General features: G+C 39.7%; 3 protein-coding genes across 15 annotated transcripts in view; 1 reads left to right on the forward strand and 2 right to left on the reverse strand.

The window, feature by feature from the left end:
* Positions 1-18146, reverse strand: part of Bco2 (beta-carotene oxygenase 2) — a 28864-nt gene extending 10718 nt beyond the window's left edge. Inside the window, exons 1-8 of one of the 6 annotated variants that reach the window (XM_042280896.2) lie at positions 17926-18144; positions 14537-14662; positions 11714-11914; positions 7192-7403; positions 6660-6775; positions 5768-5870; positions 1869-1997; positions 882-1042 (exon numbers count right to left, since the gene is read on the reverse strand). In XM_042280896.2, coding sequence (XP_042136830.1) covers positions 882-1042; positions 1869-1997; positions 5768-5870; positions 6660-6775; positions 7192-7403; positions 11714-11877 — 885 coding nt within the window. In that variant the 5' untranslated portion in view covers positions 11878-11914; positions 14537-14662; positions 17926-18144. Of the gene's footprint in view, positions 1-881; positions 1043-1868; positions 1998-5767; positions 5871-6659; positions 6776-7191; positions 7404-10499; positions 11605-11713; positions 11942-14536; positions 14663-17925 lie in introns of those variants that run through there. The other 5 variants (XM_042280897.2, XM_042280898.2, XM_006972357.4 and 2 more) reach the window with 5 other exon arrangements.
* Positions 17734-26261, forward strand: part of Il18 (interleukin 18) — a 28919-nt gene continuing 20391 nt past the window's right edge. For 2 of the 5 annotated variants that reach the window (XM_042280899.2, XM_076575348.1), the window contains exon 1: positions 24157-24430. In XM_042280899.2, coding sequence (XP_042136833.1) covers positions 24292-24430 — 139 coding nt within the window. In that variant the 5' untranslated portion in view covers positions 24157-24291. Of the gene's footprint in view, positions 17881-20907; positions 21029-24156; positions 24431-26261 lie in introns of those variants that run through there. The other 3 variants (XM_042280902.2, XM_076575349.1, XM_042280900.2) reach the window with 3 other exon arrangements.
* On the reverse strand, positions 18748-24168 carry Tex12 (testis expressed 12). 4 transcript variants are annotated; one of them, XM_076575353.1, is made up of 5 exons: positions 23993-24168; positions 21911-21989; positions 20889-21000; positions 20746-20797; positions 18748-20025 (listed from the first exon to the last, which is right to left on the reverse strand). In XM_076575353.1, the coding sequence occupies exons 2-5, from the start codon at positions 21971-21973 to the stop codon at positions 19881-19883; spliced, it is 372 nt and encodes a 123-aa protein (XP_076431468.1). In that variant the 5' UTR covers positions 21974-21989; positions 23993-24168; the 3' UTR covers positions 18748-19880. The 4 variants fall into 4 exon arrangements, with proteins under 4 accessions (XP_076431468.1, XP_006972414.1, XP_042136842.1 ...); XM_006972352.4 differs by having other exon boundaries at positions 23954-24125; XM_042280908.2 differs by lacking the exon at positions 23993-24168 and adding an exon at positions 23554-23835.

Below are 26261 nucleotides of genomic sequence, written 5' to 3' on the forward strand. Positions count from 1 at the left end.
TTTCTTTCCTTCTCCTTCCCTCCCCTCCTTTCTGTCGTCCCCTTTCAGGAATAAATCTACAAAGCTCAAATTAGAAGAATCCCCACCCCCAACTTCCATGCCGTGGTCAATAGGTACAATGGAAGAAAAATCAGTATATAAAAGCAAATGATTTAAGGAAGCTCATTTCACGTTAATCAGTGAACTCAGGCCGTCTGACACAAACCAATCTATTGTTGTGACTAATTTAAAAGCCTTCCTGAAATGTGTGGCCTAATGTTTTACAGGATAAACAGGTCCTAGACTCTAATTACAAGATTAATAGAAAATACTGTTGCTTAGGATGCTTATTATAAATTAAGTGAATGACTGAAAAATACACTCATTATTCAAATAATTTTGTAATGAAATCAGGAAAATTAAATTTAGGACGCTATCTTCTTAGAGATAAACATAGACAAGTACAATGACACCATTACTAATGGGGACTATAAGAAGATACACAGCCTGACATGCTGGACTTCAGTGGGACTATGATATTGGCACACCAAGTCCCAGAAGCAGCTACTTTAAGCTTCAAATTGCCGTTCCAGAAGTGACGAAAGAGCTGTGCATAAACTGCACCCCTCTGCACTTTTCTGGCATGAGAAAACCCGTGATGAGAGCTTCCTGTGCCCTTTTAATTCAATCAGTTGGAGGGGTAAAAACATTCCTCACAGTTTCCCAACATGCAGCATCCATTGTGCTAATTAATTAATTAGCAGACAATCCAACCAGAAAAAGGAAATAATACCCCTAATTAGAAATGTCTTTAAAAGTAATGTATGAAGGTGAAGAGTCAGCCCTGTGGAATTCACCTTCAGGGCATACCCTTTCATTATAAATATGCTCAGATACTCAGCCTGTCCATTGTGTTTATCCACCACATGAAACCGTGTGTTATACTGGGGCTCCCAGCTTATCCCATCAGCAAAGGCCTTCCCCCGGATTTTAGAAGTGACTATTTTCCACAGTTTCATCTTTAGAGGCTGTTCAATGAAGATTATGTAGTTTTTTGTCATTCCTAAAAGTTTCCAGAAAAGAATAAAATGTTACTTGGCAAACTAGAGTGAACTGAAATGTGGCAGTGAGAGGACCCGTCTGAAAACTGGCATGTTACTGCTGACCTAAGTAAACACCACCCAGAAATACTTGGCTGTTTCCCAGCTCAACTGGACATATTTCCTGTTTCTGCATAGAAAAGAGAACTGTTAAGAATACTTGGGTTAATGCCCTTAGTTGGGCTTTGCTTTTTTTTTTTTTTTTTTTTTTTCATTTTAAGTTGTTTTGGTTTAAGGATAACAGAAAGCAGAACAATATTAAAGTGCCATCCATGCTCAGTATATTTACTCCTTAGTCTTTTTCCTGTACACCCTGGGAGTGAAGACCTAGAAGTATTTTGGCTATCACAATTTACAATATGTAAAGTAAATGTTCTGAATAAAGGCTAAAACATCTCAAAAGTTAACAAAACATTATTTTTAAAGGCTGAAACAATCTATACAGAATATAAGGTTCACACACACACGCACACACACACATGAAATAGTCAAGGCCTTTTCATGTGTGACTATTATTTTAGGATTTTAATACTGACTCAAATTTTTCATTATCAATTTATATTTCTAGGAACTACTTACATGAAGAAGCCATGTCTCTTCAAGCAATCTGTAGGCTAGCATAAGGAGTACAGGGCTAAACAGAATCACTTAACTGGTATTAATGCAATCTTGACCTCAGTACTGTAACACTCTGATAAGTGATCAACATGGTACTTGTCAAAACTAATCTTTGTGATACAGCAATATTAATTCAGAGCCCAGGGCAACTGGCCTCATCCATAGACTTACCAAAGCTATGGTAGTAAGAAGGCTTCATAGTCTCAGCAGAAGTGATAGAACACAGCACTTGTGCTCCATGAATCGTCTCCCCAGGCCCTGTCTTCTCTGGAGGAACCCGAATAATATTATAGCAAGAACCTGAACAACAAAAATTTCTCCCTTTACCGTTTTTATATACATTCTAAAATGAAATAACCCTTGCTCTTGCAAGGGCTTGGTATTTAGCAAGCATGCTATAAATAGTTATTGATAGATTAACTAATACCACACGTTTATGAAGTTATTCAGTGAACAAATAAATATTTAGGTGATACTAAATTATCTTCCTGGTATTATAATTTGCAGTCTAAGACATGATGAACTTATATAACATGGAATTTCACAATCTCCATTATTCTTAAGGAACAAAATAAGTAACACTTTCTTCTTGGTTCATTTATTCTGCAGCCATTTACTGGTCACTAGTCATATTCCAAACACTGTCCTAAAAAGTCTAAATACTGTATTTCAAACTCACAGCAGTACACAGAACAGACAAAAATCTATTCATCTCTAACTCAAATTCTTAAAAAAAACTATGAGCAAAAATGCAATGCATCTGATTGTGATATGAACTATAATGTAAACAAGCTAGAAATGGGGGCTGCAGTGATTGTGTATGGGTAGGCATTCCTGTTTGCCATTTTGAATATGGTAGTCTGGGGTGATACCATTCAAGTGAAGACCTGAAGAAGGTGAGGAAGAGATTTGAGAGCATCTAGGAGAAATGCATTCCAGACAGAGGAAAGTGCATACGCAGCCAGGAACAGTTTGTAGTGTTCAAATAACAACAAAGGGGCCAGCGTAGTCCTGTCTGCTAAGAAGGAGAATCTAAAAGATGAGTCTAGAGAGGTGGATGGGGTAAGAGGTCAACCTGGCCACTATGCTGAGAACACGGAAAAGTAAGGTGAAGAAAGTATTGAAGAAATCAATTAAGAGGTTAGTTTGATAATTTTAATTGTAAGAATACTGTGGTTCAAAAATAGATGGGTGGCCATGGAAGTGATGGCATGAGGTAGTTGGATTTTGAAGATATTTTGAGGGCATTGCTCAGATGATTCTTTTGATTAATTGGGTGTAGGTGTAAGAGAGAAACATGAAGAATGATTCCAAAGTTGTCATTAGCGACTGGAAGGATGGCGCTACCATCAACTAAAACGAGGAAGACTCATTTTTAGAGAGTTCAGCAGAGAAGATCAAAGGTTTGGTTTTGTAATGCTTGTTGACATCCTGGTAAAAACACCGAGTGAGCAACAGGTACAAATTACCTGTTGCAGATGTCCAAGGTGGAGATAAAGACAAGTTTTGAGAGACCACTTCAAAATAGGAAACATCATGTTTTGAACAGTGACAGAAAAAAAAAAAAATAGACAAGAACAGTGATGGGTTAATACGAAGAACATAGTTTAAGTGTTAAAAACTAACTGGGTTGATAAAATGTTTAAAGAATTTTTGCTAATTTGTAAAGAGGATCATAAAATATCTGAAAAGGCTAAAGCTTTACTATGATTTGCCCATTGATTCCTTAGTCCCTTTCCTACACCTTTTTGTTCTTCAAAGTAGATAATTGCAGGCATTTTAAAAATTACAATCAAAAGTATTATGTATCCAAATGTATCCCAGGTATTCAGGCTCCCTGCAATTTACATATGCATTGAGTTCCAGTTCAAAACCTTCTCAGTGAACCAGATAATCCAATGAGAAAACAGAAGCAGGTTTGCTGTTAGGATTAGAGTATAAAAAGATCCCCAGTGCTGGCACTTGGATTACCCAATTCACTGAATTTAAACACTTAGTCACTGAACTGTTCTAACTACAGAGCACAGAAGGCATTGTGAAGGAATTATGCAAGACCAGCTTCTAATCCGGTGAGGAATGTGAAAGAGAGCTGCCTTGCTCAGTGTCTGAGTCTGGCAGTCTCCAGGAGTTTGTATAAACAGGAAGTTGAGGTAAAGTAACAAGCAGGGGCAGTCCTGATTGGTGCCTGCATTTCTCAGCTAGACCTAGAGACTGCTTGCACCAAGATGCCCTGGGATCCATAGAGGTGCAGATTCTTGGCCTATTCTCACTTCTGCTGAACCAGAATCCCTAAAGATGGATGGTGTCTGTGGTCTATCCTGATAGTGAGCATTCTAGATGATTCTTAGATGCAGTAAGGTTGAGACTGATGATCTAGTGACTATTTTAAGATATATAACTAAGAACGCTATTTTCCAAATTACAAGTAAGTTTCAAAATAAACTACTTGGTCAATAGAGTTAATAAGAAGTGGATTTTTTTTTTAATGACTAAAAAGTGATGGATGGAACAAAACAAACAGAAAACCTACCCATGTAGGCTTTCATGTACATAAAAACCAGTGGTCTTGTTAGGACAAAGGTCCTGATTTAGCAGATTTAGGTGATGTTGAGACTAACTAAATTCTGATCTTTGAGGGCAAAACCCAGCTAACTGTATGGTTCCCCAGTGAATCCAATATATAGATAGATTTGAAAAGGTCACTGAAGGCTGGCAACATAACTCAGTCAGTAAAAGCACTTGCCACCAAGTCTGATGACCTGATTTCCATCCCCAGGTCACACATGGTAAAAGGCAAGAACTCACTCTCACAGCTTGTCCTTTGTCCACATGGTCTCCACACATCACTATATCCATTGGAAGGATTTCTACTGTTTCCTAGAACAGCTTTAAAGAAAAGAAGCTAGATGGAAGCGTATTCAGGACGCCCTATCTGTACCTAAGCCAATAAAACTAAAACTTCAGCATCCATCTTCATAGACACTCATATGTGTAGATACAGACCTATGGAGGAGCTATCCACAGAGCCGACTATTCACCAAAGGTATACCACAACCACAACATGTTTCATTTACTGTAGACACTAGTCTAACAATAGTCAAGGTAGATAGTCACAAATATCTAACACTCTCAACTAACATACTCTTGTTCAGAGACAACATGCTCTCAAAAACAGGAATGCAAATTTGCCTTCCCTGAGAGAGTGGGTGTATCATTTTAAAGGTCTTGAGTAAGTGGAGGGAGAAATGGTGACTGGGTGGAGACAAGATGCTAAGTAATAACAATACAGCCTTCTGGAGTCGGGACAGAAACCTAATAAAAGGGGCCAACAGAATGACTTACAGCAAGCCTTTGTGTTTAAAGTCAGGCCTGGTTTCAGGTCTGGCTTAGAGACATGGAAATTGGCTCAAGTAAATGACTTAAACATCCTCAGGGTTCACTGGCCTCATCTGTAAAATGGAGGTGATAATCGAGTTGTATACTTTGAGAGTTGGCGTGTACAGATTAAAGAAGGAAACAAGAAATATGCTTATCCCTAGCCTATCTTAGGCACTCAATAAACATAAGCTGTAATTACTAGCTACTGGAACATTCTAGAGGAGATTGGTAGCAGGTTTGGAACTGTGTAGATGACCAGCAATATGGGGTATAGCATATGCCATACAGCTATGGCCTTGACTTACTTTGTTAGTTACTTCTGTGTGATAGACAGTGGGCCCTCCCTACGTTCCTTTTCTGTAGCATTTTACATTTTGTTTTTACAATATAGTATGTCTTTAAAGTTCATATTCAAGAGATATGCGCCTTCAATGCTTATAACATCCAAAAATCATAATGGAACATAAAAGTGTAAGTTACACTGAAAAAGACATATAGGAAATCAGTTGCCAAGCATAGGTACAATAAGTCAACAGAACACATACTTAATGATAAACCATGTCTTTTAACCTCAGTAATACCTCTTTGGAACCTTTCAAGTGATAGTTCCTGTTTACATTTTAAACATAATGGCACTTGGGGAAACAGTATACTCCTAAGTACATCTAAAAATACTTGCACCCTCACTTCACCTCTTGGCCCATAGGTGTTCCCCATATTGTATGCTGTTCCATCTGGGTCATAATGAGGGTGTGCAGTTGCTCCATTCACAGCAATGAATTTGCTCCAGTCCACCTGCAGGTTTAAGACTACTTGAGAATTGTAAATGATACACAATAGATCTTTATTAACATAAATTAGCATAGATAACAGAAGCATGTCATCTATGTTAAAAGTGTGATATGAGGAACCTCTGAGAAATCAAAATTACTTTTCCTGCTAAAAAAAAGAAACAGATGCAAAAACAAAACAATAAAAGCCAGCAGTACCACAGCCACCAACAAAAACATCTGTACAGATTTATCTAGTATCATGGCAAAGTTCAAAATAAGCATAACAATTGTAATCAAAAATAAAATTAAAATTTTAGTCTGAGGTGGTGGAACACAACTGTAATCCCAGCACTTGGGAGACTGAGGCAGGAGGATCACAAGTTAAAAGCCAGCTTAAGGTACATGGTGAGTTGTGGGCCAAGCTGAGCTACAGAGCAGACACTGTATCAACAACAGAGTTGTCCTGAAATTGTATTAATTAATGTGCCAAGGCAATACGGGCCTACACAACTTCTAATCTGATAGTTACTGTGCCTAGGAAGAACATGAGCCTGTCAAGGCTACTTCCCTCAACCCCGGCCTTGTGATGTTAAAACTAAGGTAGGAATTTGGGATTATCTTTAAGGAAAACCAGCCCCACAAGCATTATAATCCTGGCAGAGGGTGACGGTAGCCTAAATTAATGGGTGTCTTTATTTCTGTGGAGGCGAGCCTCTGATTTCTTCCTTGGCTATCTAGATTCTTCAAGGGACTTTGAATAGAAAAAAAAAAAATTGGGATCTATTCTATTCATTTGGGGCCTGCACATTACCTTTTCCCTCCTTTCCAGAGTTTCAATGTCCACTTTATTCATAAAGTTAGTCTCAGTGCTCATGTAGTAGTCACCCTTGTACTGTACGAAGTTGACATTGGTGTTGTCAGTCATGACTGAAATCAGGTAGCAGACAGTAAGCACATGCTCTGAGGGAGAAATTTTCAATGCCCCCCTCTCTTTCACACACACACATACACACACACACACACACACACACACACACACACACACACACACACACACAAGAGTGTATTTTTCAAGGGCTGGAGAAATGTCTCAAAACTTAAGAGTACATGTTGCTCTTCCAGAAGACTTGAATTCAGTTCCTAGCACCCACATGGCAGCTCACAACCATCTGTAACTCCAGCTCCAGGGGATTCAACAACTTCTTCTGACCCTCAAGGACAACTACAATCATAGACACATGAACATAAATAAAAATATACTTTTAAAATGTATATTTTTCAAGATTTCTATTTGTATAGATACTGATTAAATGATGATCACTGCCATTTTATGGGCTCTTTACCAGGTGCCTCAAACCTTGACATGAAACGTTCAAAGATATTCTTGCATGGGTCAGGAAGAGCCAGTGTGCCAAATTCTGAGATCACAATCCTATCTCCAGCACTGTTGGCCTTGTATGAGTCACTCTGGAGAAACCTGCTCCGGTATGTCACTGTGCCCTTCTCCATTTTGAACTGGTGAAGCAAAGCCATTCCATCAAACCAGTGATTGTATCTGCAAAGAGAGGAAACAACAGGAACTAACTTATGAGTAAGGAGAGCATGGGGTCAAAATGAGGGGTGGAGTGATCTCTCTGCCATCCAAATATAAAGATAAGCAAGTGGTGTGTGTTCCCAGGGCCAATTATAGAACTCAGAGAATTTGAAATTAAGGAATGACAGTGTTCTGAATTCCCTGGGCTACAACAGGGAAGGGCAGCTTGCATTCTCCTAACCCCGGCCCTGTGATTCTGAACCCCTGTCAAAAAGCTCACTTTCCAATGCGCTGAAGGAAAACCCTACAGTGGTCAGGCCTAAGATGTTTCTGCTTTTTCCCCCTATGACGAGGAGGACAGAGGAAGCTTGGCATTTTCTAAATCAGAACAAGTTCCTAAGAAGAAACATTCATCCTCAAATCCTAAATGCATTAAGTTTTCTGTTTACTATAGTTTTTTTCAATTTTACTTTTTGCATCATCACTTTGGCCTCATGATTATACTAGAAATTGTCTATCAAAGTGATGGAGCAGGGTTAGCAAGATGGTACAGAGGGTGAAGGTGCTTGCTACCAAGCCTGATGACCTGACTTGAATCCCCGGAACCAGAGGCTGGAGGGAGAGAACAGACTTCTGCAAGCTGTCCTCTGGCCTCCACACATATGCCATGGCACATGTAAAAATAAAATTAAAACATGGAACATCAAAAACCTGTAAGCAAAAAAAAAAAAAAATGTAGCTTTGTTTTGAAAAAAAAAAAATTATCACAGCCAGTATAATGATACATATCTGTGATCTCAACACTGGAAAGGTAGATGCAGGGGGACTATGAGTCTGAGGCCATCCTGAGCTAAACCTCTCTCTCAAAAGAGCAATAAACAAACAAACAAAAGAGCTTTTATGTGGTCCTTTCTTTCCTAAGTTTGACAGATTAAATGCTTGATGGCATCAGTATGGGCAAGGAAGGTTAGCATCGTTGTCTGAAAAGACAATGGTTCCTGAAATCAGGGCTGGTCTTCGTTCACTCAGGCTCAAGTCAACATTACTCACGAGAGCCAAAAGACAGAAGCAATGAAAGCATCAACTGATGACTAAAAACAAACCAATTGTAGAGGTTCATGCCTGGTACTCCCAAATATGCCACTTTGACACACTATTCTGAGTCTGAAACACTTGAGGATCAGCCGCGGCAGACGAGCACTATGGCCTTCTATTTTCTTTCCAAAAGTGGGAAATGGAACTCCCTCATGAAAGATGGCCTCCCTGTATCAGAAGGAAGAGAGACACCCTGCACCTGGAGACAGGGAGGTGAAGCAAAGAGAGAACAGGATAACCTGGCTAACAGAACACTCACTTTCCCACAACTAACTGCCCCAACTCCAACCCTTGCCACATTCTCACAATTTACTCCTCTTGGTCCAACTACTACTACCCAGGCTTTAGATTAAATGATTCTCCCCTTCCAGCACACCCCCAGTGTGTGTGTGTGTGTGTGTGTGTGTGTGTGTGTGTGTGTGTGTGTGTGTTGTTTGCTTGTTTGTGTCAGGGTCTGACTATATAACCAAACAAGGCCTTGAACTTGCTATGTAAATGAAGCTAACTTTAAACTTGTGATCACCCTGCCCCAGCCTCCCAAGTACTAGATTATAGGCCTGCACCACACTCAACTGCTTCTCATTTTTCTTACATGGGTTCCCAAGTACATACAAACATTAGCAAGTAGAAGTTATGTGACTTCCCACACACACACTATTAATCTTCCCAATTGTTGATTTAATTCTTGGGACTACTGAAGACCACAAGATGATGAGAAAAATTTTGCCTCCTCTACAATACACATCATATTATCACCTAGCACTAAAAAGGAAGAAAACGCTATCATATGTCACAGCACAGATGAACCTGGAGGATCATTATGCTAAGTAAAACAGGCTAGTCATGAAAGTACAGACACTGTAGGGTCTACTTATGTACGACATTAGAAGTAGGCAAGGGGCCAGAGAGCTGGCTTAGTGGCTACAAGCACAGCGGCCAGGCTGGATGATCCGAGTTGGATCCCAGAAACCACATGGCCAATGGAAAAGAATTGACTTCTGAAAGTTGTCCTCTGACCTCCACATACATGCCATGGCATGTGAACATGTACACATGTATGTGCACACAATTAAACACACTCAATAAATGTACTTTAAAATGAAAAGTAAAATATTCAGGTTTATAAAAACAGGAATGAGGTTGGTTAATGGACTTGGAGGACAGAGAAAATGACAAATTGCTGCTTAACTGGTTAGTTCCAATTTTGCAAGATGAGAAAATTTTGAAAATGTTTCACAATGTGAATACACATGACACTACTGAACTGTACAATTAAAATGGTCAAGATGTAAAGCTTACATGTTACAAATTTTATCACATTTTTTTAATGTAGGGAAAAAGAAGTCCCTTTATTCTCATGATTTCAGATGCCATCTTTATCAGATGCTCAGTTTGGTAAGTTGTGGGTCTGTTTCTGGGCTTCCTGTTCTGTTATCTGCTCCCTGTTCATGAACAGCATCATAATGTTTGAACAGTAGAGAATTTACAGTGCTCTTAATGCCTTGTAAAGCACTAACAATTTTCATTTTCAGTGTGTTCTTGATAATTCTTGCATATTTATTTCTGCATATGAACTTTGATATTAGTCTAACTTCCTGAAATAGCTTGTTGGGATTTTTATTAATATCATAATGTGTTTACAAATAATGGAAAATGCACCTTTAAAATGCTGTCATTCTGTTCAAGAACAAGAGGTGGTTTTCCATTCATCCAAATGGGCAGATATGCATATGGCTTGGAAGTAATCTGCTCTGTAATATTTTTAAATGTTGGAAATTTTTACATGAAAAAAATTGAACTATAGCAAGGTCACTGGGATGGGATAGGGTGGGCATGGATTATCCAACACAGCCTCTTTTAGAAATCTTATGTTACTCCCTGCCAGTCTCCTCAGCTATTTCTATAGACTTTTTTTTTTATTGCCATCATCTGGGGACCTGGAGAAATGGCTTAATGGTTTAGAACACTTGTTGCTTTTGCAGAGGACCTGTGTTCAAGTTTCAGAACTATATGGTAACTTACAACCATGTGTAACTTCAGTTCCAGGGCATCTGATGCTCTCCTCTGACCTTGGGCACCAGGCATGCACATGGTACACATATATACATGCAAGGAAAACATTAATATACATAAAACAAAATAAATAAATAAAAAACAATTTCAATAAGAAAAGAATTGCAATTAGCAGTAGACATATCTGCCCATTATCTCATATACCTCAGACACCCAAAGAAATGATATTCTAAAGACTGACTGGGTTTTCACCCAGTGTATCTACCTATTGAGTGCTATCTAGCTAGGTACAGGCTATTGATCAAGATATTGGGAACATACGGATAAATTAGGAAGCATTTCTGCCCTCATGGAACTTACATCCTAGCAGAGAAACATAGCTAACACACATAAACGAAGAAAAACAAACAAGGCTGGAGAGTTGGCTCAGTGGTTAATAGTTCCTGTTGCTCTTAGGATATGGGTTCAGTGCCCTGCACCCTCATGGTGGCTCACAATCACCCATAATTCCAGTTTCTGGGGATCTAATATCCTCTTCTGATCTCTGCAGGCACCAGGCATATATTTGACACATATACTTACAAGTAGGCAAAACACTCATACAAATAAAATATATGAGAAATAAGTCATTTAAAAAACAAACCAACAGAGCAAACAGACACTAGCAACAACAGTGCTATGTAGAAAACTGGTAATGCAGTCAGTCTTGGTGTTTTTAGAATTAGAAGTCACAGGAGGCATTAAAGGAAGTGAGATTTGAGTTGACATCAAAAGGACAAAAATCAGGCCTGAGAGATGAGGGAAAACAGGTAACAAAGCATCAATGCCAAGATATTGGGTAAAAATATGAAGAACTGAAAGAAGTCACTGTGTCTGGGAGGTTCAGGGTGGCAGAGAAAGAGGTAGGAGGTGAAGGCGGTACCTTTCCTTCAGGACCTTGTGGTGAAATATCTCAGTAGTCTCGAAGAGATCTTTGCATGGCTCCCTTGGGCATAAACCCAACGAGAACTTCAAATTCACAATTCACGTGGGGGTGAGGGAGCAAAATGGTTTAAAACAAAGACAAAAAAACAACTTTTTTCCCCTCCTCTAAGCAACAATTTCCCTATCTATAATCAAAGGGATAGAATAATCACCTCAGAGAAGAAAGAGAGTTAAATGCATGCTCCATAGAATCAAACCACACCACAAAGCCCAAATTGTTCTCCAAAATCTAGGCTTACTTATCCTTTCCAAAGTCGAACTTCCCAGGTCCAACTCGAAGTAGATAGCCATTGAGCCATTCAGGAATGTGTCCTCGGACTTGGGCAGACACGGTGTTCAGAGTCTCCTCCACCGTGGTCAGCAGCGGGGCAATGCACGGCAGATTCTTTCGCTGTCTCAACATGGTTTTTGGTGAGTATTTCCCACGTATTTCTTCAAAACTGTGGAAGAGAAGCAAAAAGCATGCACTTGCACACGTGCGTGCACACACACATTATTACAGGATCTCTTGCTAATGTGCTTATTCCCCTACAGACACACACACACACACACACACACACACACACACACACACACACACACACACACACACACACACACTTGTTACAGGATCTCCTTTTAGCATGCTTATTCCCTCAAAGACAATTCTATGGACTGGAAGCTTGAAGGGAAATGTGAACTAAATCAAATAGTCTCCAAATTCCTCTCTTCTTTTCATTTCTTTCTTTTTTTTAAACATAATTTCTCTCTGGGAATTTCACATTGTGAACCCTAATTCTGCTCGCCTCTCAGTCTCTCTCCTCATATTCTCCCTTCCCCTCTGCAGAGGCCCACCGCAAAAGAAAAATTAAAAAAAAAAATTAATCAAAACAAAACAGAGCAAGCCAACAAACAGAATAAAACAAAACAAACAAACAAACAAACAAACCACTTTACTCCTCCATCTTTGCCGCCCCTCCCACACCTCTTCGTTCATCCTGGTGGCATTGGGAGTGATGTGTCACAGTGTATACGCCCTTTTGTCCAATCAGCTTTACTTGCAAATGTTCACTGTAACGAGTCATTGGTTTGGTTCAAGGAATTCCTCTCTCCATTTTGTTACTCTCAAGTTACCAGCACGGGTTCTCCATTTTGAACCATGACAATCCTTAGATTTCTCTCAGTAATAATCTACCCAAGTGTTAACTCAATACTGTAATTACTACTACTGTCCTCTCTCATAGTTGAACAATGCTTTTCTTTTTCTAGATTAACTCCACGTTAACTCCAGATGTGCTAATAGCAATTTAACTGTTAGAGCAAAAATGGTGGCCGTTCAATATTACCATAGTTAGGTTGATCATGGTACCTTAGATAAGCCAGAATGTAACACCAAATATTTCAGTGTGGTCTCTATGTATTTAGTAGGATTTGGATTTAATTTCTTCTATTTTAATTATATATATATATATATATATTATATATATAGTAGATATATAATATATAGTATATATAATATAGTGTATAATATATATACACTAATACTCCATGAAATGACACGAGAGTGAAATCTTATCCTATAATCAGGAGCTGGACATCATCCCTGTTATTTCATACTTACAAGACTTCACAAGATAGTGGTGCATGAACGCAGAGTGAGGTGTGGTCAAACATAACTTTAGTTATTACCCAGTTACTTGTAACTTTGGCTACAATTCTTTACTTCATAAATAGAAGGTTTGCAGAGGTACAGGAGTTAGACTTGAAAAAAATAACAGATAAACATCCAAAGACCAGAGATCTATGTTCTTTTGGCAATTTGTTTTATACTGTCCAATTTCTTGGAAATACTAAGTTTGAAGTACATATGACCTTTTACTTTCCTAAATATAACAACTCAGTCAGGCCCAGCTCTTTCTTGTTTTCCCAAATAACATTCATTTCACACGGGATGCCCTTCCCAAAGCCTCTCCCTAAGAAGATTATAGCTGAGGATGCAGGTCAGTGGTAAAGTGCTTCTTCCCCAACATCTACAAGGCCCCGTGTTGGATTCCAACACTGAAAAAGAAGACAAGGAGAATATCTGGCAGTTGTGGTGGCACACAACTGTAATCCCAGCACACAAAAGGAAAGGAGGAGGAGCATATGAGGCAGGCTGGGCTATGAAGTAAGATATTGTCTCAGAAGGGCAAGGGGAGAGCAGGGGGAAGCGGGAGGACCAGAAGGTAGCTCAGTCAGTAAACTGCTTACTGTGCAAGCATAGAACATGAGTTCAATTCCAACACCCACATAAAGAACAACAATGACACTGGGTGCAGCAACAAGCCTTGTTATTCTTGCACTGGGACAGTGGGAGAGTCTACGCTTGGCTGGCCAGCCCGTCTAGTCAAGTTAGTTATCAGCTACAGGGTCAGAGAGAGATTCCCATCTCAAAAAGATGGAAAAAAAAACTGAAGAAGACACCTGCTATCAACCTCCGGCCTCTGCCTGTGCACATGCACAGCCATGCAAACACACACACAGATGGTGATATTTTATTTGTACTAAAATGTGATGTGTATGTTAATAAATAAAGTTGCCTGGGGGTCATAGCTAATAGCAAGCCTTAGCAGAAGCTGGGTGGTGGTGGTGCACGCCTTTAATCCTAGCTCTTGGGAGGCAGAGCTAGGTGGATCTCTGTGTGTTCAAGGATACAGCCAGCATGGAGACACACGCCTTTAATCTCAATACCAACCATAGAAGACCTGGAGGTCTGTACAGACAGGCAGTGATGAGGCGGTCATGTGGTTGGGTTTACAACCAATGAGAAGGCAGAACAGAAACACTATAAAAAGACAGATACACAGGAAGTAGCTCTCTTTCGGAGAGGTAGGACAACAGCGACAGTGAAGGGTAGGGTTTCTAGCTCTTAGCTATTGCTCTGACCTCTTGGCTTTCATCTCTGTATTGGCTCTGTGTTTCTTATTTAATAAGATGGTTGGTTACATCTACGTGCGCGCACGCGCGTGCGCGTGCACGCACACACACACACACACACACACACACACACACTCACAAAACAGAAAAAGTAAAGAAGATTCTACCTGTTGTTCAAGGTCTAACTCAAATGCTACTTCCTTTAGAGAGCATACATAGCCAAAGTGCCCAGGATCAACTCTTAAGTCACTTCCAAATGAAGTTTTTAACCTCTCAGTACTTTTTCTTCTTTTCTAAGACAGGAGATAAAAAATTCTTATCATGCAGGCTGGTGAGATGGTTTAACGATTAAGAGCACAGGCGGCTCTTCCAGAGGTCCCGGGTTCAATTCTCAGCACCCATATGGCAGCTCACTTCTGTAACTCCAGTCCCATGTGATCCAACATCCTCACACATACACACATGCAGGCAAAATACCAATGCACATAAAATAAAATTAAAAATTGAAAATTAAAAAATAAAGCTAGGCGGAAGTGGTACATGCCTTTAATCCCAGCACTCGGGAGGCAGAGGCAGGCGGATCTCTGTGAGTTCGAGGCCAGCCTGGTCTACAGAGTAAGTTCCAGCACAGCCAGGACTGTTTCACAGAGAAACCCTGTCTCAAAAAAACAAACAAACAAAAAACAAAAAAACAAAACAAAATTTTTTTATCATGCTTAAGGTAATAAGTGACCATGTAAGTTTATAGGAAGCTTTAGAACACAATACATATTCCCAAAATGTTTAGTATTATTTATTTAACTTTTAATGATCAATACAATGAGATGCACCACGGCTTTTCTTTCTTTGAAATATTTTAGTTTTTCAACAAAGAGCTGGACATTGCTAAAAGACTGAAAAGTCTCCAAATCCAAAAAGAGGAACCTGTTGCCTAGGGGGTGAGATGAGTCACTCCTGTATTGTGCCTCTGTCCTGTTTGAAAACTGTGCAACAAAAAATACAACCCTGTTCCTCTCTGGTACAGGAGCTAAATTCCAAATTCCTGGACTCCACTCCATACATAATAATACATAGTCTCTGTGGTGAAGCAAGCAGGCATACAACAAGGTGGGAACGATAGATAGTATTTAGAGGTATTAAGAAAATGCTTTGAAAAAAAGCAAAGAGAAATCTTGATTTTTTTTTCTTACTCTACTTTTGTAAACAGTGGCAAATTTATCTTACTCTCCTCTTAGATTAAATTTCCCCAATAAAAGCATATTATTAGCTATTTTAGGTAGAGTTAAACTGAATAGCCCAATTAAATACACATGAATTGTAATTATTTCACATTTTTATGTCTTTGCACCACGTGAATGCCTGGTGCCTTCAGAGGTCAGAAGTGGTTACTGGATTGCCTGGAACTGGAGTGAAGGATGGTTAAGCTACCTTGTGTATGCTGGGAATCAAACCCAGATCATCTGGAACAGTAGCCAGTGCTCTGAACCACTGAGCCATCTCTCTGGCCCCTTCATTTTAGATTGTATTTAGATATCTTCATGCTCTATACTCCATGTTATTAGCAATCTTGTACTCCAAATTTCTTGTGGTATTTGCTATGGCTGCTACCATCTCCTCACCCCTGTTTCTGTCCTTGGCTAGGGAGACAAGCTATTTGACCACTTAATTGCTGGTTTGGTTTTGCTGCCCTCTAACTATGCTGCTTTTTGTCAGCATCCTTATTCATTAGCTGGCAACCTGAGGCAAAAATCTTAACCCCATCCAACCTCAAGTTTTTCCAAGATAAAATAAGGATTAAGAGAGGTTAATGATTCCTGCTTATATCTACCATCATAATGAAATATAATGATACTTTGCAAATGTTAATCTCCTTCACCGATCCTTTCCGTCTTATCACCACATAAATGTCAAGGTATAACCTTGGACCTTTACTCTTCAATTTCAGCATTTTCCTTTAGTCATCTCATCTCGGCTCTTAAATTCTCCAGTTATGTCTCAGACGTGGCTCTCAGCTCTTCACCTTCTCTTCTGAATCAGTTCTTCGGCCAGCTAAAACACCTCACTTCAGTCTCTGTGTGGGCGCTGAACTCATCTTGTTCCCTGGCCTTACAACACAGTTCTTCTGACCACAGCGACACAGGGCCCGTAGGAAATCTCTTAAAGACTTTCGTGGCTTGTGTATATATTTTCCCAGACTCAAAGTTCTGCACGGATAACTTCTTTTCACCAGTCTCTCCTCCTTGGGACTACACGTTGTTTCCTAACCTAAGCGCATCTTCCTCAGCACCGAGGCCTCAACTTTTCCTTCCTATGTGGCACTTCCTTCCTACTGCGCAGCTCAAGCCCTTGATTCTTAATGAATCAACAGCCTCCCAGCTGCAGAAGCTGGGAAGAGAAACTCAGTAAGGAATGAAGCTCCTTCTACACACCACAGCTTCCTACTTAGTGAGTTGCTTGAACCCCTTGGCCATCTTAAGGGTTGGAGACCTCAGGCCAATTGCCTCCAACTCTAAATAGCTCATCTGGATGACAGATTCTAATTTATCTGGATGAGCAGGGAAGATGGTTTCCCACCAGTGTGATGACATGAAAAAGGCAGAGACACACTACTACTAAATGCAATTTCCTACATACAAATCTGGCTGCATTGTTTATTCCCCCGCAACTCCCAAATCACTTGTCATTATTCAAACTACCTGACCAGGCACTTGAAAGCCTTGTATGGTCTCAGCACAACCTAGCTGTTGACTCCAGACTAACTAGACTACTCCCCCAATCTCCTGAGCATTCTATTCTCTTCACCCAGGATATCTCCCATCTCCTTTATATGAAATTTGCATATGCAACTTAACCTTCAAGTTTCAGGTTCTGGGTCACCTGCTTCCTAAGCACCACACCCCATTTCCTCACTGCAGCTGTTGACAGCTTCCCTGCACTCCTTATCTTGCTGTGTTGTGTGATAGAGATAAGGATACTTTACAACCTCTCCTGCAGCACTCCTGGAATACAAAGTCTAGCTTACAGCTCCCCTGTCCTAGCACCTAACACACTGCCTTACACACAGCAAGCACTAAGTGATTAGACAGCTTTATAATTTACTGTGTATATCACTGGAACTTCTGGCAGTTCTACATCAACTAATTACTGAAAATATAATAGAAAGCTACAATAGAAAAACCACAGGGTTTGAAACCAGTTCCGAGAATGCAAATAGGAGAACCAAACATTTACAACAGAATATAAAGCAGTCGTTTTCAGTTGTGAAAAGTCAGAATAGAGAAAACCTCTTCCGATGAGGCATCCAAGAAAAATCTCTGGACCTAATCCTGCCTATGTGTTGCATTAACTGAGTTAGCACAGTGGCTGCTTCCTTTCCGATGAGTAAACCAATTCTGTCAGCCTTCTTTCACTTCTCCCTCTGTGGAGTTGCGGCTTGCATCACACAGAGGGGGAGACTTCAGAAGCCTGCCACAATCTTCAGACCCAGGCCCAGCAGTCCACTTGCAAACTGGTAAGAAGAGGACCAGGAAAGGAAGGGGTTGGGGGAGTTCCCTACCTGGGAGCTGGTGTACTGCCACAGAAAGAACGCCCACTTCAGTGGCAGGAAGGCTGCTGAGGGAACGGAGAGAGATTGGAGAAAACTTTAACTCAGTTCAGGGCAGCTGGCAGGTCTCAAGATCTCCAAATCCAAAGCCACCGGCCTTATTAAGTAAATAATGAGCGTGAGTTGTCTCTGGCTCTGTGACAAAATGGAACTGAGGGGAAGGAAGGCAAGGGGTGGGGCCTCAAAACACCGGTAAACTTAGTCTCAGTTCCATGGCAAGTATCCTAACCAACTATAAATAATCTTTGTTTCGAGATTAAAATCGGACCAATGATAGCCTCCCTTCTTGACCATCCCTTTCTGGAGTCTGGCCCTACCTGTAACTAAGTCCATGGAACTCAGATTTAGGGGTTCATTACACAGCTTCTCTCCTTCTGAATGATTCAAACACAGAATAAAGTTCAAATTTAGACCAATAGGCAACAGCTCACCCTTCTCCCTTTCATTTCATCCCGTTTCTTCTATATTCATTAATCTTATGAAAAGCATTCTCTCACAATAAAGCACAGACAGGACACCGTGAATCTATATAACCATACATGATTTTATTACTTTAACAAGTATCTTTGAGACTCTAAGTAGCAAACACTGCTAGGAAAGAAAAATACCAAGACAGGAATCAGCACCCCATTCCTTTTCTTTCTTTCCCTTCTCTTTTAATTACAACACTCTGGAGGCAGAGGCAGCTAGAGTTCAAGGCAGACTGGTCTGCATAGTGAGTTCTAGGCCAGCCAGGGTTACATAGATCCTGACTCAAACAAACAAAAAAGAAACTTGATGAAATAAAATTTTATTTTAAAGTTTACAGGCAGCAAAGTAAGATTCTGTCTAGTTTAAGAATACAAATTCCTTATAGTGCCCTATGCAAATGTACCTAATTTCTAATTGCTTATATTGGAAAATACACATACAGAAGACCAAATTGTCTACATGATTGAAAGTGGAGATTGAGATTTTTTTTTTGATCCAACTAATGTAGTTATATATTACATAGCTCTTTTTGAATAAAATCATAGTAGTACTTTATTTGTATCAAAAGAGGAACTATTTGGTCTGATAAGAGATCCTCTAGACCAAATTCAATTTCACATTATCATAGGATTGAAAGGGCCTGCCAAAACCATGTTTAAGATGACCTTCTAAGTTCCATACTGCTAATTTCCATCTAATCCACCCTACAGCTAAGGCTTCTAAATATAATTTATCAACTTCACAAATCAACGTGGCTAATAAGTAAAAAGTCACTTGGACAGCCAGACTTGGTGGTACATAACCTTAATGTTGATACTAGGAAGTTTAAGGCAGATGTACCATGAATTCATCTGGGTTCCATAGAGCATGACACTTGAAAAATAAAGAAATAGCCAGGTTATAGTAATTTTCAATTTTTATTTTACTACTTTTATCACATGAAAATGTTTTAAGCCAAATTTTTATTAGTCAAATATAATGGTTAAAAGTAAAAATAATTAAATGGTAATATTAAATAGCAGTAGCACAGTTATATTTTATTATATGCTGAAAAACTGGACAAATTACCTTTAATGTTTAATGTTCTTTTATAATACTAACCAAGAAAAACATTTTAAAACTATCTCCAAAATTAGCTGCTATTTAAACAAATACTGTTAGACATAATCAAATTAACAGAGTCCTCTTTCACAGTTTAAGAAGGGTTAAGCAATTTAAGAGTAAAGGAGGAAAAAAGAACACATGTAATTTTTAATTTACATTTTTATATAATGTGCCAAATATTTGACCCTCAAAAGAAAGATTACAAACTTCATATTACTGTTCATGTTAAAACCCCCTTTAAATTAGAAAAAGTTACAGTTCACTACATATATTTTCTTTAACAAGTGGACTACAGCAATAATAGGAATGGACTTTCAGTTGGTAAAGACACTTTACTTGTGCAGGGTGTTGGTAATCAATGTGAACCTCTGCTTTACGAACTCTCTTTTTTGTTCCAGAAAGTTTTCAATAATATTGGCTTCTTTGAAGAGTCCATCTAGCTCGTCAATGTAAGATGCATCTACTGCTGCTCTCTCACTAATAGGGAAAAAGGCTTGATCTTAAAATGAGTTATAAAGTCTAGACATGCCATCATTGTCAAGTTCTTTATACTGTATCTGTTAACTATTTCAATTTCAAGGCTTTGCCCATGACAGAGCTTAGTTAATTTACTAATATTATTCAAGAAAAAGTTAAATCAGTTTAGCAAATATTTTTGACTACTTAAAAAGTCTCATGACACAGAGAAAGTGTATCTTATACACTTTAATTATAAATTATTAAAATTGAACAAACTATTACTCAGATACAGTGACTGTCCAGTAGCTTATAAAGCACCTTGTAACACTTCAAATTCTCAGGCCAATACTTAAATTCAGCCTTGAAATGTATACTAATAAAATATAAATATTCAAACTATTTATCTTTTAATATAACCCCATTAACATTAATTTCACCAAATAATACTATTCTCAAAGAGATAGCTGAATAAAATTTTAAAGGTACTATCATCAAGAGACCAAGATACATCCACTCTGGTATTAGCACTAGAAATATGAAAAGTGATGTTTGGACAAGTTGGGAATTACACCCTTAAAATAATCAACTCATCTACTATAAGGAATCGAGACAAAATTGTAACTTCAATTTTCTAGTTACCAGATAAGATTTTTAAGTCACGGAATTAAAATTTTTACTTCATTTTTCAGAAGGAAAGAATTTCTAACAAAAATACTCGAAAATGCCATAATTACTTGCCTCAAAAGCTTTGCATATGTAGACAACATCAGATTAATTTCCTTGCTCATATCTGTTCAAAAAATTGAGTAGGTTGTAAAATCTAACAAAGCTTCTGCATGATACAGTCAATCACATAAATATAATCATTATTTATACATCACCGCTCAAATCCTTCTCCAGGGTTTCCTCTTTATAAAGGAGTCCAGAACATTCAGAGAAAGAAGAATCCGATTTTTCAAGAGAGGGTACCTGTGGACTATCTGACACCTGAGGCTAGGAAAAGAAAGAAAACAGATCAATGGTAAGATCTTTCAGACATATATAGTCTGTTTATTAAAAAAGCAAACCAAACATTTTTCAGAGGGGTTGGGGACACAGTTCTGTACTACAGTGTTTGCCTAGCATCCTTAAGGCTGTAGGTTCAATCCCCAGTATTTCAGAATTAGAAATGAAACTCTATGCTTGGGCCTAGGGATTATTTCAGTGGGAAGCACTAGACTAGGATAGCACTCAAAAATACAAAAAAAAAAAAAAAAAAAAAAAAAAAAAAAAAAAAAAACCAGACACGCTCGAGATTTCATACCAGCTATAAATTTTTTATCATCAAGGAAAACTTTGGACACAAGAGACACCTTGCTCAAAATACTAAATTTTGTTCAGTTTTGAGATTTTGAAAATGGCGTTTAACTCTTAATGAAAACCAGTCTTTTATCTTGCACCAGTGGATATTTTTATAATAACATGATAACTGTACTTTAGACAACAGACAAATGGCTGCAAGATTTTGCAATGTAGAGACTGGCGAGATGGCTGAGCAGTGAAAGGAAGCCCTAACCACTGCAATCCGATGATCTAAGGACAATCTCCAGACTTGCCTACGGCATTTAAGATTTTACTCATCTTAGAAAATAATTATGCATGTAAACTCCCATGTGCCAAAAAGACATGGACTCACTTTGGTTACTTTTAAGGCCATAACCTACCAAGAAGAAATCCCCAAGTAGATTTGTATAGGTCTGTCCTTAATGGAAGAGCTAGGTGGAGTCACCCTGGTTCCTGCCAGGACAGTCCTACCTCTGGGACTATGAGAACACTAACTTCTACTTACCAATAGCACTTTCTCCAGGAAAGAAATCAGAAATGGGTAAAATATAATAAAAGGCTCCAGGAGCATAAATCTCACCTCCAATTCTCTTGACCTCTTGCAGTTTCTAGAATCAGGTTTTACGAGGTGGTTTGCCATCATACTCTGGAGGCACAAACTATAAAGTTTAGAGATTTGTCAATTTAGGTATGAGCTCCACACTCCAGTTCTCTTCACCCGTGTCCTTTTCCCACTTCTACCATAATTAATTTCTGCTCTCCTGATCTGCCACCTAAATTTAATTTCTCCCGTCTCTATTTCATCTTCTCTCTCAAAACATTTCATTCAGAAACCTTCTGGGTCAGTAAACTCAAGTTTTATCACATAGCATCCAAGGTCCTCCATCATCTGAGACCAACTTAACTATTCATACCATTTTCAACTACTATATATTATAACGAGTCTATATAAAACGAGCTCAACTAACCTCACTGGCAATTCTATCTTGTTTTAGCACCAGAACATTTAAGGTTCTTCCGTCTTTATAAAATTTTAATGTTAAAATTAGAGGTGAGATGCTCTTGGGACCCTCTTCCTCCTACTGAGTTGCCTCATCCAGCCTTGATATGAGGGTCTGTACATAGTCTTATTGTAACTTGTTAGGACATGCTCAGTTGAGATCTCTAAGAGGCCTGCTCTTTTATGAAGGGAAGTGGAGGAGGAGTGGATCGAGGGGAGAGGGGCAGTAGGAGGGAGGGGCTTGGATGAGTGGAGGGAGGGGGAAACTGAGGTAGAAATGTAATATATGAGAGAAGAATAAATTTTTTAAAAACTAGAGTTTGGAGTTCCCCTTTTTTCCTTCTCGAAAGAAGGACAGCGTGAGGGGAGCTCTAGAGATGGTTTAAACAAATAAAACTGGGCTATCCCAGAAACAAGATCTCTTCATTCTTCTAGTGAGGTTGTTTCCATTGCCCTACCCATACCTTAATATGGCATCAAATTTCTTCCCCATAAATTCTGAAGCTATTTTCCTAAGAATCTGAACTGTTAAGGTTTAAACTTGAAAAGACAATGAAACTTAAAAGGATGGTCTCTTTATCTTAGAGTTAAAGAACTATTTACATTCAAATAATCAATTTGTTTCTCTATTTTTGTTTGTTTTTTGATTCAGGGTTTCTCTGTGTAGACCTGGCTGTCCTGGAACTCTCTCTGTAGACCAGGCTGACCTTGAACTCAGAGATCAACCTGCTTCTGCCTCCAGAGTGCTGGGATTAAAGGCCACATGACTGGCTCTGTTTCTTTTAAATACCATGAGTTAGATTAATTATAGGCAATCATATATGATAAGATGGGAAAAAAGAGCAAAAAGCAAATTATAAAGATGTTTCTAATTTCAGCATGTACTTCGAGTGCCTACCATCAGGATACTAAGTTGAAGCGCTAGCATAGTAACATGCAGAAAATGCACAACAGAAGCACTGACATTCCTAAAGAATCGAAACCAACACAAGCTAAGTCTTCTTCCCCTTTTAGTTCTCCCTTTTCTGCTTCTTCTTTCTCAAACTAACAGAGTGTACACACACACACACACACACACCTTCTATAGTTAGGTAATTCTGTGTTTGGAAAAGTGATTTCTGTCATCATTTAAGACTCCTAAATAGCCGAAGTCTGGATTCACAGGCGGGCCCACCCCCTATGAAAACATCAGCGACTTGGGGCTATGCCACCCAAGGTGTCACCTTGTGCAACTGTCCGTGGTTGTTGGTCTAGGATTTCCTTCTGCGGGCGGAGTTATGGTTTGGTTTCAGACTTTCTGGGACTGAGACTCACCACATACACCAAGCTAGCCTGGAGCCCATCGGGTGGCCGAGGCCGGACTCAAACCCGCAGCCACCGCCCTGTCCCCGTGCTCCGAGTGCTGGAACCACAGGCGTGTGCTGCCACCGCCGCTCCCGCCTTCTGCCGTGCTCCCTTCACAGCGCCGGTGCCTGCTCACGCCATTTCCCCGCCTCTTCCCCTCACCTCCCTCACACCTTCCGGTTCGCGCCCCCACGCCAGCCCCCCGGCCCCCGGAGAGGCCGCGCCCCTCCCCACCCGCGGCTTTCCTTCCCACTCGAGGTCCCCATCACGCGCGCTCACCCCCTTGTCCCACTCGCGAGGGGGAGATTCGACCACGACCTGCCTCCTCAGAAGCGTGGGAGCGCCAAGGCTTCGTGCTCCTCTGCGCAGGCGCCCGGGGCCCAGCTCCCGGCAGGCAGCGCGCCAGGCACGTGACCGCCACGCTGGCTCCGTCGGCCTGGAGCCACGCTTCCGCCGATTTCCCGCCTTTTCCCTCTCGCCTTGGAACCTTCGAGAAACAGAAAGCTCGCTTCCCGCCCTGGGGAGAAAGGAGAGTAAACTTGGAAACTGGTCTCCAGGAAGGAGAGAGGCGTTGCCAGGGGCAGCTGGGCTTGTGCCAGGGCCAGGAGTCTCAGCCGATGAGCATTAACTATTTCCCACCTGCCCTCTCAGGAAAGGGCATGCTGGGCGGTGTAGGGTGTGCTGGCAGGAGGCGGCTCAACCGGTTCCTCAGGCCCACAGCCTCCATCAGTGGCCCTCTATGTCATGGATGTGTCAGTAAGTGTAGCTGACCTCATTAGCGTCCACGAGGTACTTAGTGATTCGCATGGTTCACACACTTAACTTTATTGGGTACTTCTGCAGGCTGACTTTGACCTGCGCTCTCACAGACAGACTTCCTAAACTCTTTCTGGTGTTAGTTAACCTGGTGCAGAAACAGTATATTGCCTCATAAAACAAAGGTCAATGACATGCCTCCATGAACCCTGAGCACATAATCTTACAATTTCAGAAGGCTGTTATTTAACTCGCAGTCTTTTGTTTTTGTTTTTTTTTTTCCCCTTTTGTTAATTTACTAGGTTAGTATCAAGGCTGGGAAGTGGCTAGCGAGACGGAGCATTTGCCTAACTAGAATGTTCCTTCCTTGCTATGGGAGGTGGGGGTGCTTGAAAGTGTGTTATCTGTGTTGAAATTTTTACTGTCTGTAGTATGTAATACACTTTTTATAAAGTTGGATATGTTCATTTTACAGCACTTTCCTATCCTTGGGTCCAATCTCCAGCACCTATAAATCAATGCATACTTGTAATTCCAGCACTGGGAAGGTAGAGGCTAGAGGATCAGAAATTTAAGGTTATTATCCTTGGCTACTTTTGAGGCTAGCCTGGAATACATAAGACAAAGTTAAAGACCGTCTTTTATTAAAAGACTATAGCTGGGTGGTGGTGGTGCACACCCTTAATCCCAGCACTAGGGAGGCAGGCAGATCTCTGTGAGTTTGAAGACAGCCTTGTCTACAGTGAGTTCCAGGACAGCTGGGGTTTATGCAGAAAAACCCTGTCTTGAAAAAAAAAAAAAAAGACTGTGACTTTTCTAATTTTTTTTTATAAACATGAAATGAAAATGTAAGGATTTAAATTTTTAAGCATTTCTAGCAAATATAATATTCACCACTCAATATTTATTTGGTTTTGCTTGTTTGTTTTTGAGACAGAGTCATACTTACAAGTCCAGGCTAGACTGGGATTTATAATCCTCCTGCTTCAGTCTTAGCTATTCTATATTACTATCACTAGAACAGTTTTTTTTTTCCCCAGCACCATTATTTTTAAAGGTCCATTAAATGAAAAAGTCTGGGTGATGTCAATCTATTTCCTCTCCCAGCCTTCACATTGTATTATATCTAAGCAGATAATTATCCGTTTGGTTCCTAAAATATTTCAAAGAGAAAAAAAAAGGATTATCTCCTAATACATAAATTTTTTCATCAGATTAAAAGAAAATCATATTATATTATTTTCTTGTTTTAATGTTACCCTCATTGTGTGAGTAATGAGAAGATGTGAAGGATTCTGGTTAACCAATGCCTTAGAATCTACCAAAGGACTGTCAACAAGTCTATAAAATATATAGGACACAGAAACAGCTTACTCTAGATCATAGAAAAAAATAACTTTGTATCAAACTCCCAAAACTTAGAAATGTACCTATCATTCATCCTACATCTTTTAGAGCTGGAGGAAGCTCACTGGCACTCACTCTGCTTCTGGTCACTTTGTTGTGCATGTATGGAGATGGAACCCAGCACCACCTTCTTGCTAGCCAAATGCTCTACAGTTGAGCTAACCCCGCTGATCACTCTGTGACCCTACTTCATTCAGTCATTTGTGTCACTTGGAGGATGAAAACTTGCTATTTAAATTCAATCACATTTGTATTCTTACCACATTCTTTTTTAAAAATGTTAGTTTTTCTTCTGGTAATCCATTACACCAAGTCCCTCCAAAGACCTCACCACAAACTTCCTCTGTAATCATGCCAAGGACATGATGTTTTCATGACTTTAGGAAATTAAAACTCTACCCTGTTTTTTTTTTTTTTTTTTTTT

The sequence above is a fragment of the Peromyscus maniculatus genome, chromosome 7 (genome assembly GCF_049852395.1).
Source record: "Peromyscus maniculatus bairdii isolate BWxNUB_F1_BW_parent chromosome 7, HU_Pman_BW_mat_3.1, whole genome shotgun sequence".
NCBI classification, from domain to species: domain Eukaryota; kingdom Metazoa; phylum Chordata; class Mammalia; order Rodentia; family Cricetidae; genus Peromyscus; species Peromyscus maniculatus.